We start from the raw sequence: 14,030 nt of genomic DNA, 5'->3' as shown, positions 1-14,030 counted from the left end.
AGATGGCAGCTTATCTATCTACCTCTCATTCTATTAACTCTTCTAAAAAAACACAAACAACCAAAAAGTAACCTGGATGGGGTTCTTGTGAAGAGGCCGGTAGCCCTTACCTAATCTGCCTCTGAGTTTTTCCTTTCTTGGGAACTGCCAACATTTTCACTTCTTTTCCTCAATCTTTGCAGAGAAGAATGGAGGCATACCACCAAGAGGCCCCTCCAAGGCCCAGGCCTAATTCAGGGCTTATTCCTCAGGCTCTTTCCTTGCTCCTTGGGCAGTTGTGCCCAAGTCCGGAAAGGCAGCCTCCCCTTTGGGCTCTCTTTGCTGGCTCACAGAAGACCTTGCTGGGCATAATCCCTGGAGTGGAAAAGCTCAGTAGGTGCACTGAGAGACCGGCTCCTGCCCTTTCCAGGCTGCTCTTTTCAGCTTTCTGGCTTAACATTTCACTTTCCTTCCTTTTTTTTTTTTTTTTTTTTTTTTTTTGTATTTTTCTGAAGTTGGAAACAGAGAGGCAGTCAGACAGACTCCCGCATGCCCATCAGGGGGCGATGCTCTGCCCATCTGTGGCAGTCGCTCTGTTGCAACCAGAGCCATTCTAGCACCTGAGGCAGAGGCCACAGAGCCATCCTCAGCGCCGGAGCCAACTTTGCTCCAATGGAGCCTTGGCTGCGGGAGGGGAAGAGAGAGACAGAGAGGAAGGAGGAGGGGAGGGGTAGAGAAGCAGATGGGTGCTTCGCCTGTGTGCCCTGGCCGAGAATCGAACCCGGGACTCCTGCACGCCAGGCCGACACTCTACCACTGAGCCAACCAGCCAGGGCGTCACTTTCCTTCTTAACTAGATACTAGAAGAATGTGTCTTGAAGACCGACTGCCTTCCTCTGTTCCTACTCAATTAGGAATGGGAGAAATGATTTAGAATTTATGAGGATCAAGGTAATCTATACAAGAAAGTCAGTCCAAAGGGGAAGCTTCTGGCAGGATGTTCCCCCAGGTCCTTGCCAGCATCTTTAGTCTGATAACTTTTCTTCCTTAGCAGAAAGTGGGGTGCTTTCACGTTGTTTTAAGAATCCAACAGTTAAATGTCAAAGGTCTACAGGACAGAGGGTTTGGCTTCCTGGCCGTAGGAAAGGGAAGAAGCCTGGATTCTCTTTCCTTGCTATATAGGCTTCACGCAGCTTTCACCCAATAGAGGGTCGGGAACCAGTCTCTGGGAGACTCTGCCCTAGGATTCCCTGTACAGTTTTAATCTAGAGCTAAGAAAAAAACAATTTGAGGTTGGATGAGGTTAAGAAGGGCTCACTGCATATGCAATCAAGCCGGGTGGTCAGTCCCCAAATCTGTGGAAGGCGATCCTTTAGAAACCTCATATTGCTTCTTCCCTCAGCCTCCTCGGGGCGCTGGAGAGGAGCCGGGCTTGAGGGCGGGACCGGACCGGGCTGGGGGCGGGGCCTCACCCGCGCGACCCGTCGCCTTGACGACCGCGACAAGATGGCGACGCTGCAGGTTGGGCACCTGGGGTCTGACCCCGGGGCGCTGAGCCCGGAACAGCTGGAGAAGCTGCGCGACTTCAAGGTGGGTGCGCCCCTGCCTTCGCCGCTACCCAAGCGCAGCTCCCTCAGGCAAAGGGCCCAGACAGGGAGAAGGACCCCCAGAAAGGGGAGCCCGTTCCAGATAAGGGGCAAAAAGCTGGGGGGAAGAACCCTTCAGATCCCTGAGCAGAGCCCAGGCAGGCGCCTCAGAGTGCAGGAAGAACTAAAACAGGAACCTGGACAATAAAATGGACCCAAATTACTGCAGGATACGTTAACTTAAATGCAAACCAGTACTTCCCGACGATGGAGATAATACCTAAGTCAAGGCTCCTAAGCCTGAGTTGGAAGCAGCTTGGAGATGTTGGCCTATAAGAAGGCAGGGCTTAAATGTTCAAGCATCCTGCGAAAAGACCTGGGTAAATGTACACGTTACTTCCCAGCCCTTAACACCTCCAGGGCTTGAACCCTGAAATCTGCCTCCTCATGAAGCGTGACACTTTGCTCTTGTTCCCAGATCCAGACTCGGATTGGTAACGAAAAGTACCTAAGGACCCACAAAGAAGTGGAGTTGCTCATAAGTGGTTATTTCAGGTAGGTAGTATTCCAGACTGGCCTTGAGCAAAGAGTGGAATATTTTACCAAAGGGGGGGAGGGATAGATGAGTGTGAGTCCTTTTGCTTCCTTTTGGGTCTGAAAGTTACAAAATATCCTATGGTTTAATTTTTTCCAACTCTGGGCTTTGTGGCAACTAGGTTTTTCTTGAGTTATTTCTAGTGGTTTCCTTCAGTTGTCTCTAAATTCTCAAAAATACTAATATTCACTCACTGTGGTTGTAAGGGTAACTATATACCTATGACACTTAGAAAAAGGAGTTGGGAATTGAGAAACTCAACAGGCAGCCATTGGGAATAGAACATTATTCTCTATCAGAGAAATTTGACAAGATCACTAGAACTTTTTAAAAATTCAGATGTCTGGCCCTTCCCTATCTGAGAACATAGTTATAGAAAGAACTAAGGGTGGAAGAGGCGGGAATCATGAACCGGCAATGGCTGAAAATAATAGAACTATCTCAAATACTGTTTGGCCATGTAGACATAGGCAAGGTTTAAATAGTAATAATGGCTTTCATTTGCAGGCACTGTGTTGATTTCTTCCATTAGCAGTCATCACACTGTATTGTGATTGCGTTGTCAGTCTTCTGTCTTTCCTAGTCCAAAGCTCTAAGCTGGTGGAGCCACGTTAGTGTCCCCAGTGCCCACCCAGTGATGGCATCTTCGTATACTCTTGCTGATCCTCCCAGTGACTCTGAAAAAGATGGCTTATTATCACTTCCATTTTACAGACTTCAGATTCAGCTTTGAGAGATGAAGTACTCTCTCCCAGTTGCTGTGAAATGTAGAAACACCACATCCCTGACCATAGAACGAGTTTTGCAAGATTTGCCGATGAGTAAATGAAAAGAGTTGTGTAAAGCCATAATATTAGTTCTGTAAAGGCCATAAATGTTCCCTGATGTCTAAGTTCCGGAAAAGCCCTCAGGATGCTGCTGCCTTAACAACCTCTGTAAAAGGCCAAGATAACCGAGCACATTCTTTTGCTTTTTGTAAAATGCTTTGCTGAGCACTCTCTCCCTAGATTGTTCCAACGATAACCCAAAGCCTGTTTCGCTTCTGCAAAACTGCTTTGGCTAGGTGCTCACCTCCTCCCCTCGCTTCTTTTTTTTTTTTTAAATTTTTTTTTCTTTTCTTTTTTTTAATTCATTTTAGAGAGGAGAGAGAAAGGGAGAGAGACAGAGAGGGAGAGAGAGAGGAGAGAGAGAGACAGAGAGAGAAGGTGGGGAGGAGCTGAAAGCATTAACTCCCATATGTGCCTTGACCAGGCAAGCCCAGGGTTTCGAACCGGCGACCTCAGCATTTCCAGGTCGACGCTTTATCCACTGCACCACCACAGGTCAGGCTCCCCTCGCTTCTTTTTGCCTTTAAAAGCAAACCCCTGAATTTGTTCGGGGCCGCATGATTTGGTAACTATAGTTCCTGTGCGGTCACCAGCATTTTAAAATAAAGACTCCATAATAAACGTTTGTTTCCTAGCTGTCTAGATATAATAGCCGAACCAGGCACCAACTCCCTGGATTTCCCACCATGTTGCCTTGTAGGCACACGGAGCTGGGAAGCCAGAAGTGGGGCTCCTTTCTGTCCTCAAAAGCAGACCTGGAGAGGTGTCCTTTTCCCAGGCCCCTTTGTTTTCCCTGGATTTCACTATTCTTTTTATTTTAGCCATTTCTCCAAGTGGCAGAAGATTATCAGAGGGCAGGAGGGGAAAGAGAAAGGGAAAACTGAAACCTGTGTGTGAGGGCTGGCTTTATTTGGGCTGGGGTATGGCCTGGGCAAAAGATAGTTCTGTTCCTCTCTCAGTGTCAGCCCTGGGGGTCAGGCCATCACTTTTCACACCTTTTCTTCTAAAGGAAAATAAGGGTGACATCCTGCCTTTCCTGGGGAGCTTGCAACCTGAGTTAGGAATGACTGCAGCTGGGAGCTTGGAGATAGATGTTAAAAGTCTGAATTAAAACACTTTCTGTTCACAAACAAAAGGATTAGAATCCTTGGGGGTGGTGAATGAAGAGGGCGTTTTTAAATCATACGTCAGGGGCCGCTCTGCTTCTCTTCCAGGAGCTGGACTTCTGTGCCTGGCTGCTTCCCGGACAGCCCAGGCATCTTCCCTTTCCTTCCTCTCATCCCCCCTCCCCAGGCCAGGTAGGCCACCAGGCTTTTCCTTTTACTGTCCCTGAAACTCTCCTACATGAAATCCTCCTGGCTCCTTTTGGACCTTTCTCTTTCTTTTTTTTTTTTTTTTTTGTATTTTTCTGAAGTTGGAAATGGGGAGGCAGTCAGACAGACTCCCGCATGCGCCCGACTGGGATCCACCCGCATGCCCACCAGGGGGCGATGCTCTGCCCATCGGGGCATCGCTCTGTTGCAACCAGAGCCATTCTAGCGCCTGAGGCAGAGGCCACAGAGCCATCCTCAGCGCCCGGGCCAACTTTGCTCCAATGGAGCCTCGGCTGCGGGAGGGGAAGAGAGAGACAGAGAGGAAGGAGAGGGGGAGGGGTGGAGAAGCAGATGGGCGCTTCTCCTGTGTGCCCTGGCCAGGAATCGAACCCAGGACTCCTGCACACCAGGCCGATGCTCTACCACTGAGCCAACTGGCCAGGGCTGGACCTTTCTCTTTCTGTGGTGGAGATGGAAGAGGAAGAGGAATTGTTTGCTTTGGTTTGCTCGTTCACTTGGTGTTACTGCTATTTCCTTTGGGTGGTGCTGGGATGAACCACAATCAGCCCCTCATCTGTACTAGAAGCTTCAGATGGTCCCTTTAGTGAAAAAGAGAAGGGAGAAGAGGGGACAGAATCCTGGGTAGCACACCTGTTCTCACCTGCTGGGTAGGTCTCTTCTCTAGGCTCACTCCAAGCCACTGGAAGTTCTGAACTGTTTTTGTTGGGAAGCAAGCTCCCCACCCAGGTTTCCCATGACTAAGGCCGTTCAGTCACAGCTCTGAGAACTCTTAATTCCTTGAGTTTTGAATCTTAAAAATGGAAAGAGTATGGATCTAACTTATTTTAGGCACCCAGAGATTTCAGATTTTAGGCTGGAGATGTTATAGCAAAGAGTGAATTATATAAAGGCTTTATTAAATGTTTTTGTAAATACTCAGGCAGATGAATCTTCTCCAATACAACACTGATCATATCATTCGTTGGCTGCAAAAATGTTCTGTGGATTGACTATTCCCCTCCCCTTTTTAAAGATTTTACTTATTGATTTTTAGAGAGAGGAGAGAGAGAAAAAGAAAGGCAGTGGGGGAGGGGCAGGAAGCATCAACTCGCAGTACGTAGTTGCTTATGGCAGGTGCTTTGACTGGGCAAGCCCAGGGCTCCAAACCAACAACCTCAGCATTCCAGGTCAACACTCCATCCACCGAGCCACCACAGGTCAGCCCCACCCCTCTTTAAAACATTCTATTGCAATACAAAGTACAGAAAAGTGACACATCCTAAACTGGATAAACATCCACACATGACACTAGCATCCAGATCAAGGACTAGAACCTGACCCACAACTCAGGTCCTTTGTGGCCCCCTCTCATCACTTCCCCCAAAAAGGTAACCAGCATTCTAGCTTCTAGCAGCAGAGATCTGTCTTGCCTTTACAGAAATGGATTTCTACAATCTGTATTCTATTGTGCCTGGCTTCTTTGGCCCAGCAGAGTCTTATAAATACCCATTTTCTTTTCTGTATTGTATTCCACCATGCGACTATGCCAGGCTTTATTTATGCATTGCTATTGTCTTTTGAATTGAGTATAAATGTCTCTCCCCGGCCTTCAGGAACCCCATGATAGACACTTCTTTGCTTCCTGCTACTCCCTGCTCCAGCCAGCTGAACCTCGCTGATCCTTCCATGGACCTCATCGAGGGTCACTGACACTCCTTATGTGCTCTTCTGGACCCTGGGGATACAAAACTGAATGTGACCCAGTACCTACCCTCAGGAGTTCCCCATCTATAAACACAGGCTGTTTCATTTCCAGTCTTTGCTCCTGGGGCTTCCCTGGGTCTCGAATGCTCTTGTCCTTCAGCCTTTGCCTTGCACTGAAATCCCATGTGCACCTCAGGGGTCCTCTTAAATGCCAGCTGCTCTGTGGAGATTTTCAGGGTCCTGCTCTCAGTAACCTCTCTTTCTCTCTCTCTCTCTCTCTCTCTCTCTGACCTCCCAGTGCACTACTAGCCATCTTGTAGCACTTCCTGAAGGTGGCCTTTTGGACATTTAGGAACTTACCCATTCCCTTTTACTTGACTATAATTTCTTTGAGGTGGGGCTACATTTTATCTTTAAAAATATATCAATCTCTCTTATCTAGTACAGTTATTTTCACAGTTTGTGCTCACTAATTCTCAAATTGAATTGAAGGAGAAGGGAAGCAAAATTCTTAATGCTGCCTGGCCTGTGGTGGCGCAGTGGATAGAGCATCAGACTGGGATGCAGAGGACCCAGGTTTGAAACCCTGAGGTTGCCAACTTGAGCACAAGCTCACCAGCTTGAGCTGGGGTTGCTGGCTTGAGCGTGGGATCATAGACATGACCCTATGGTCACTGGCTTGAGCCCAAAGGTTGCTGGCCTGAAGCCCAAAGTTGCTGACTTGAGCAAGGGGTCACTCACTCTGCTGTAGCCTCCCCCCATCAAGGCACATATGAGAAAGCAATCAATGAACAACTAAGGTGTCACAATAAAGAATTGATGCTTCTCGTGTCTCTCCCTTCCTGCCTATCTATAATGCTGGTGGCTAGGTTCACATTGGATTTAGGCAGATGGCAAAGAGACTATGGAGCCAGGAAGAGTTAGGGCCATTTTGTTTAATAAAGTCTCACAATGGCGGACAAGCACACAGGCAGGGGAAACTGCCTCTCAGGCAAACAAATGGCAAAATGGCCCCTCACAGTGGCAGGCAGGCAGTCCACCACCCACAATCCCCATCACTAATCTTTCTAGAGCGCAAGCCCCCATAGCCTTATATAGGCTATGCACATGCCTCTGCCACGTGCTCACGCACTAATCAAGTAAAGTGCTTGCAGCTGGTACACCAGTGAGCAAGCCTCACACAGCTGCCCCACACTGTCCCTATCTGTCCCTCTGTCTCTGTCAAAAAAAAAAGCATCAACCTGGAATGCTGAGGTTGCTGGTTTGAAACTCTGGGCTTGCCCGGTCAAGGCATATACGAGAAGCAACTACTACAAGTTGATACAAAGTCATCCCTCACCATATTATGGTTCACTTTTCATGGTCTCACTGTATCACGGATTTTTAAATTGTATATATCTAATTTTTTATTGTGGATTTTTCACTATATCGTGGGATTTTGCGGTATATAGGTATTTTTATATATTTATTATTCTAATTATTTTTGTGGTACAATAAGCTGTAATGCTCTTCTTGGCCGTGCAGTACATTCATCTCATCATCATCACTTTCATCGTCATCAGTACTGCACAGCCAATTCATCACCATCTTCATCATTCAAGTTGTAGTATATTCACTGGTGAGTACCCATATAGAATTTTATATGTTGTTAAAATTACATGGGCTTAAGAGTGTAGAAAGTGTTTAAGAGCATAGGAAGTGTTTATAAGAGTGTGGGAAAGTTTAATAACAGTGTGGGAAAGATTTATAAGAGTGTGGGGAGGGTTTATAAAGCCTTAAAATACATAAATAATAAATATAAGGTCACTACTTTGTGGATTTTTGCCTATTGTGGGGGGTTCTGGAACCTAACCCCTGCGAGAGACGGACCACTGCACTTCCCACTCCTCCCCAGATGCTTTCTCTCTCTTGCTTCTCTCTCTAAAAATCAACAAAAATAAATCTTTTTAAAAAAATTCTTGCCTGACCAGGCAATGGCGCAGTGGATAGAGCGTTGGACTGGGATGCAGAAGACCCAGGTTCGAGACCCTGAGGTTGCCAGCTTGAGCAAGGGCTCATCTGGTTTGAGCAAAAGCTCACCAGCTTGAGCCCAAGGTTGCTGGCTCGAGCAAGGGGTTACTCGGTCTGCTGAAGGCCCGCGGTCAAGGGACATATGAGAAGGCAATCAATGAACAATTAAGGTGTTGCGTTGCGCAACGAAAAACTAATGATTGATGCTTCTCATCTCTCTGTTCCTGTCTGTCTGTCCCTGTCTATCCCTCTCTCTGACTCTGTCTCTGTAAAAAAAAAGAAAAAAAATTTAAAAAATTCTTAATGCTTAAGGGTCCGGGGCTTCCTGGGCTGGTGAGGCCGGGCAGCTGTGGCCATGAGGAGGCATGGAGAAAGCACTGGCCTTGGAATCACAAAACTGGGTCCCCTCTCCTTTATTTACTCCCATTATGAACGTGGGCAAATGATTAACCTTTTAAAAGCTTAATTTGTTTATGTGTAAAATTCACCCGGTTGTTGTAAAGTGAAATGATATTTGTGAACATATTTTATGAACCATAAAACTATGCGAGGTAATTTTTTGTTTGTATTTCTCTGAAGCTGGAACTCGGGAGGCAGACAGACTCCTGCATGCGCCCGACCGGGATCCACCCGGCATGCCCACCAGGGGGCGATGCTCTGCTCACTCGGGGCCTTGCTCTGTTGAGACCAGAGCCACTCTAGCGCCTGAGGCAGAGGCCACAGAGCCATCCCCAGCGCCCGGGCCATCTTTGCTCCAATGGAGCCTTGGCTGCAGAAGGGGAAGAGAGAGACAGAGAGGAAGGAGAGGGGGAGAGGTGGAGAAGCAGATGGGCGCTTCTCCTGTGTGCCCTGGTCGGGAATCGAACCCGGGACTCCTGCACGCCAGGCCGACGCTCTACCACTGAGCCAACCAGCCAGGGCCAAGGTAATGTGTTTTGAGTTCCCAGTGGCACCAGGACTGCAGCGCCTGCAGAGTCTGTCTGCTGAGCCGGTGGGCCACTGAGCATCTTAAGTTCTCAGCTTTGTAATACTGTTTTTCTACTCCCATGCCACCTTGGGAATTCATGGTTAAATTTGCTCCGAGGGTTGTGAGGTTGCCTCTCTGTCCTGCCACGCTGAGGAAAAGGCGGTGTGCCTGCTGCCCGCCAGGTTCTGTCTCTGGTTCTGCGAAAATGTTTGTCAAACACCCGACAAGCATCCTTCGGCTGCAGCGCAGCTGCCCTGAAGTGCCGCCCCCGCGGCCACGCGCCCCTGCCTTAAAGCCTGCTTTTCCTCCTATCCTTGTCCCTTAATGTTTTTCAGAAAAATGTTTCTGGAAAGGCCAGACAACATCCGAGAATTTGCTGCAGGTGAGTAAGGCAGTGTCTGTTTTGGGTGTTTGATAAACTAACGCAAGGAGTATTATTGAGATTTAGACTTGGACTAGCCCAGGATTTCCCCCCTGAGTCAGGGGTACGTCTTCACCCGATGACTCTGAAGGGAGCTTTCGTCAGAAGGCTCTTTCGTCCATTGCCACATCCTCAAAATGTGGATAGGTAAGAAATGAGGCAGCACTTCCTTGTGGAGGGCTAAGAATTTTGAGATTCCCAAAGGAGCACAGTGGCCGTTCTTTCCCTGGGAATCTGAAAGCAGGGTTCTCTACCCCGGTGCACATGAGAACCACCTGGGGAGCTTTTAAAATACCAAGGCCAGGTCCACCCCTCCCCAGGTTTTTATTTAATTAGTCTGGGGTGAGGCTTGGCCTCCACAGTTTTAAAAGCTCCCCTGATGACTCTAATGGGCTCCACTGCCCAGAGATGGCTTAAGGCCCATGGTATTTAGATGGGAAGGGCAGGGCTGGATGATTTCTTGGGTCCTGTTAGCTGTGGGAGTTGGTTACATCCTCAAACCGTTTCTAACCGAATCTAAGTAGGGCTTTGCTGCCACAGCAGACGCTGCCTCTGATTCACATTATGCTGGGTGTATAAAAACCCTCTCTGTCGTCATTTTCCGAGAGCCTGGATCTCCTCTGAGATGAGATCCTCAGAGAGGGCGTGCTATCTCAGAGACAGGAGTTGGCAAGCTGAGTTGAGACAAGAATAACACTTGGCTTTTAGTTGGGCTCCAAGATGGGCCGGAAGAGAAAACCCAGAGGCTCCTTCAGCCCTCTGATGGTCCCTTGTGCGTGAGCAAGCGCAGAACAGTGGTGTGGAGGGGCCAGGAGGCATCCTGTGAAACCTTGTGTCCTAGGACTGCTGGAGCTGGCAGGCTCAGAACTGCTGGGGGAGGGGTGGCGGGGGGTGGGGTGGGCAGTGATCACACAATTTGCTGTGACATCTCCTATTACGTTGTAAAGCATGGCTACCACTAACAGTCCTGCCAAGATTGAGCCATCCTAACTTTTCAGCAGAGCAAGCTATATTCTTCCTAGTTTTAGTCCCTTGGGTTTAGATGATTTTTTCTTTTTGATTCCTATCTCAGACTATTTCACGGATCCAAGACTTCCCAACAAGATTCACATGCAGCTAATTAAGGAGAAGCAGCTTAATTAGCAAAATCATGATGCTCAGTTGTTGAGAGAGACCAGCAAGCATCCAGCCCGGGGGCGGGTGCTAACCTTACTTGCAGAAGGAGCTCCTTTACTCTTGTGAAAACAAGTACCGGCTTCTGGGCCCAGAGTGTGAAGGAAATAAATGGAGAAGCTGAAGTTTCATGCAAGTGTTTAGTTTTCTTGACACTGTTTCTGGATTAGGGACTGTGAGGAGAGGCCCAGGGAGTGTCTAGCATGTCTGCCAGAGGAGACATTTGTCTTCTTGCTGTGATGAAATGGATGAAGAGAATGGAAGGGGGAGAAGTTAGGGGTAAAGAGAGTGACAGGGAAATGGGGCTGGGACCTGCTAGTATCAAGACTTTGCTCTCAGACTGCAAAATTCCAGAGTGCTCCTGCAGATGCCATTTCCTCTGTCCCTGGTGGTGGGGGCAGAGGGGCTTCTGGAAAGGGTGGGGACACACCCTTGTTGCATCTTGGATTGGATGCTTTTCTGCTGTGGGGAAAACAGCTGTGTTAGGCTTGCTTGAGGGTTTACTGGCTGCAAGCACTTTGCCTGATTGGTGTGTGAGCGCATGGCAGCGCCACGTGTGTGAGTGTGTGTGTGTGTGTGTGTGTGTGTGTGTGTGTGTAAGGCTATGGGTGCTTTCCCTTGGCGATTCTCAGATCGCTCTAACACCACCACGAGGTGTGGTTTTCTCTGCTTCCTTGCCCTTCAATTTGCTTGCCTGTCTTTGCGAGCTTCCAATAAACAGGAATGGCCCAACACTTCGCAGTTTCTCTACTATCTGCCCAAATTCAGTGGGAACCTGCCTGGCCTCAACCACTGGCATTACCCCCCCCCACACACACACACACACACACAAGCCAGGTGAGGCCATTAGGGCCATCACACATTTTACAGGCAGGATGATTTCTGAAATGATTTTGAAGGTGGTGGTGGTTGTTTTTTTTAATGTGAGGTGGGAAAAAGCCACACTCCTGATTTAGCAGAACCATTTCTGTTTTGCAGGGTCATCTGAAAGTGAGAGTTCTTTTGTCATCTGTGTGGGCTCTGTCTGCTTTGCAAAGGCTTTTAAAGATACTCATTAAAAACAGACCTTCCTGCTCTGTTTTATTTCACTCAGAAGGAGGAAGACATCCTTTGTGGGAGGACTGCTCTGCCCCTGCTTTGACCTGGGGGGCAGTAGGCCTGTTTCTCTTCGGGTGGCAGTTCATGGGCCTCTCAGGTCAGCTGCTGTTTCCATGTGTGCTTCCGTATGTGCGCGCCCAGCCCTGCAGACCACCCACTCCTGGAGCCGAGACTGATGAAAGAATGAGTGGGGCCCTGCAGACCACCCACTCCTGGAGCCGAGACTGATGAAAGAATGAGTGGGGCCCTGCAGACCACCCACTCCTGGAGCCGAGACTGATGAAAGAATGAGTGGGGCCCTGCAGACCACCCACTCCTGGAGCCGAGACTGATGAAAGAATGAGTGGGGCCCTGCAGACCACCCACTCCTGGAGCCGAGACTGATGACAGAATGAGTGGGGCCCTGCAGACCACCCACTCCTGGAGCCGAGACTGATGACAGAATGAGTGGGGCCCTGCGGGCCACAGCTGGCTGAGGTGCTGCTGAGACAGCCTACCCTTCAGCAGTGGCATTTGTGTTTTCTTTATCTTACCTCCTAGGTTACTGTGCAGAGTGTACGGGTGATGATTAACTTTTATCTCCATAGAAACAATAAGAGGAATTGGGGTGGAAGGACAGCAAGAGAGAATGAGATTAGACATGGAACACCCACTCAGGGTCAGCAAGCACTGGGAAGTATGAGCCTAACAGGTGACTCAGAGGTAGTAGACTTGGTTCTTATGAATTTTTAGAAACAAGCCACCCACCCATTTGGTTTTCAGCTAAGAGGCAGGGGAGTGGACCAGTTGGCTTTAGGAAGTCCTTTCTAGGCCAAGAGGCATGGATGTTGCCTGTGGATGTCTTGCCACCATCCACTGGCTCCACTGTATGAAGGACCAGTCACCTGTATATCACCTGTCACCATCACCATAGCAACAGAAGCACAGCCCAAAGCAGAGATTGTATTTCCTTTGTTTCTGCCTGTCTTTTTCTCAGCTGCAGTAGTAGAATGGGTAACTGTAATGCCCGTGTCTGAGGCCAGGCAGGTCCACATTGGATTCGGGCAGATGGTAGAGAAACTGCATAGCCAGAAAGTGTTGGGCCATTACCATTTAATAGATTCTTGCAATGGTGAACGAGCAAACCAGCAGGGAAAACCACTCCTCAGTCAAACAAACAGCAAAAATGGCCCCGTACAGTGGCAGCAGCCACCTTCCGCAATCTCCCATCTGCCACCCACCACTGAGCACGAGTGTAGCCTTATGTAGGCCATGCACACGTGGCGCTGTCACATGCTCATGCACCAGTCAGGCGGAGCGCTTGAAGCTGGCAAACCAGCGAGCAAGCCTAACACAGCTTTTTTCCCAACAGCAACAAAATAGGGCATTTAGATAACTGTTAAAAACTAGACATAATAAGTTATGCAGTAGGAACCTGAAGCATTATTTTAAATGCTTTCAGAATCACACATCAGTAGCTATGGCTCTGTTTAGAAAATCTTAATGAAGTCTTCAGCAAAAAACACATCTACGGAGGGCCTCTGATGTGAAGGGTTCTATTAGACACTCTTTTATTTATTCATTTATTTATTTTGGTGACAGAGACAGAGAGAGAGACAGACAGGGACCGACAGACAGGAAGGGAGAAACGAGAAGCATCAATTCTTCGTTGCGGCACCTTAGTTGTTCATTGATTGCTTTCTCTTATGTACCTTGACTGGGGGAGGCAGGGGCTACAGTAGAGCAAATGACCCCTTGCTCAAGCCAGCGACCTCTGGGCTCAAGCCAGCAACCATGGGGTCATATCTATGATCCCATGATCAAGCCAGCAACCCGACACTCAAGCTGGTGAGTCCATACTCAAGCCGGATGAGCCTGTGCTCAAGCTGGTGACCTCTGGGTTTCAAACCTGGGTCCTTTGCATCCCAGTCCGATGTTCTATCCACTGTGCCATTGCCTGGTCAGGACTATTAGACACTCTTGGAATCTTTATGGGCAGAAATGACCTGCAACAGTGCGGGGAGAGAGCAAAATGTTTTTCAAGATGCTTGAGTGCATGATTTATTACTGTGAGAGGACCATGGCTTATGCTGTGGGGGCCGGAGTTCCTGGTAGACATAAGAAATGCATTTCATTTAAAATATATTCCAAAGCCTTCCTGAGGAAAGAATACATTGAACACATGGTCATAGTGTGTCAGCTTTGCATAAGATAGTGTGCTAGGTCCCGGGAGTGAGGTAGAGAGAGCCATATAGTGGTTTATGGTCTGGAAGATGGGCTGCTTTTCTCCCTAAACTTTTGAGACTGAAAGCTCCATCAGGGCAGGGACCAAATTAAAAAATCAAACTTGTTCACAATTTCTGACTCCTAGCAGAGTG

General features: G+C 48.4%; 1 protein-coding gene across 1 annotated transcript; it reads left to right on the top strand.

The window, feature by feature from the left end:
• The first annotated feature begins 1,446 nt into the window (after positions 1 to 1,446).
• On the top strand, positions 1,447 to 10,691 carry RIIAD1 (regulatory subunit of type II PKA R-subunit domain containing 1). Its single transcript, XM_066255230.1, has 4 exons — positions 1,447 to 1,569; positions 2,044 to 2,120; positions 9,317 to 9,363; positions 10,475 to 10,691. Exons 1-4 carry the CDS (start codon positions 1,486 to 1,488, stop codon positions 10,543 to 10,545), a joined length of 279 nt encoding a protein of 92 aa, XP_066111327.1. The 5' UTR covers positions 1,447 to 1,485; the 3' UTR covers positions 10,546 to 10,691.
• Positions 10,692 to 14,030: the final 3,339 nt, after the last annotated feature.

This window comes from Saccopteryx bilineata, chromosome 2 (assembly GCF_036850765.1).
Source record: "Saccopteryx bilineata isolate mSacBil1 chromosome 2, mSacBil1_pri_phased_curated, whole genome shotgun sequence".
NCBI lineage: Eukaryota > Metazoa > Chordata > Mammalia > Chiroptera > Emballonuridae > Saccopteryx > Saccopteryx bilineata.
Note: the sequence above shows the minus strand (reverse complement) of the source record. Positions and strands in the feature narration are given on the sequence as shown.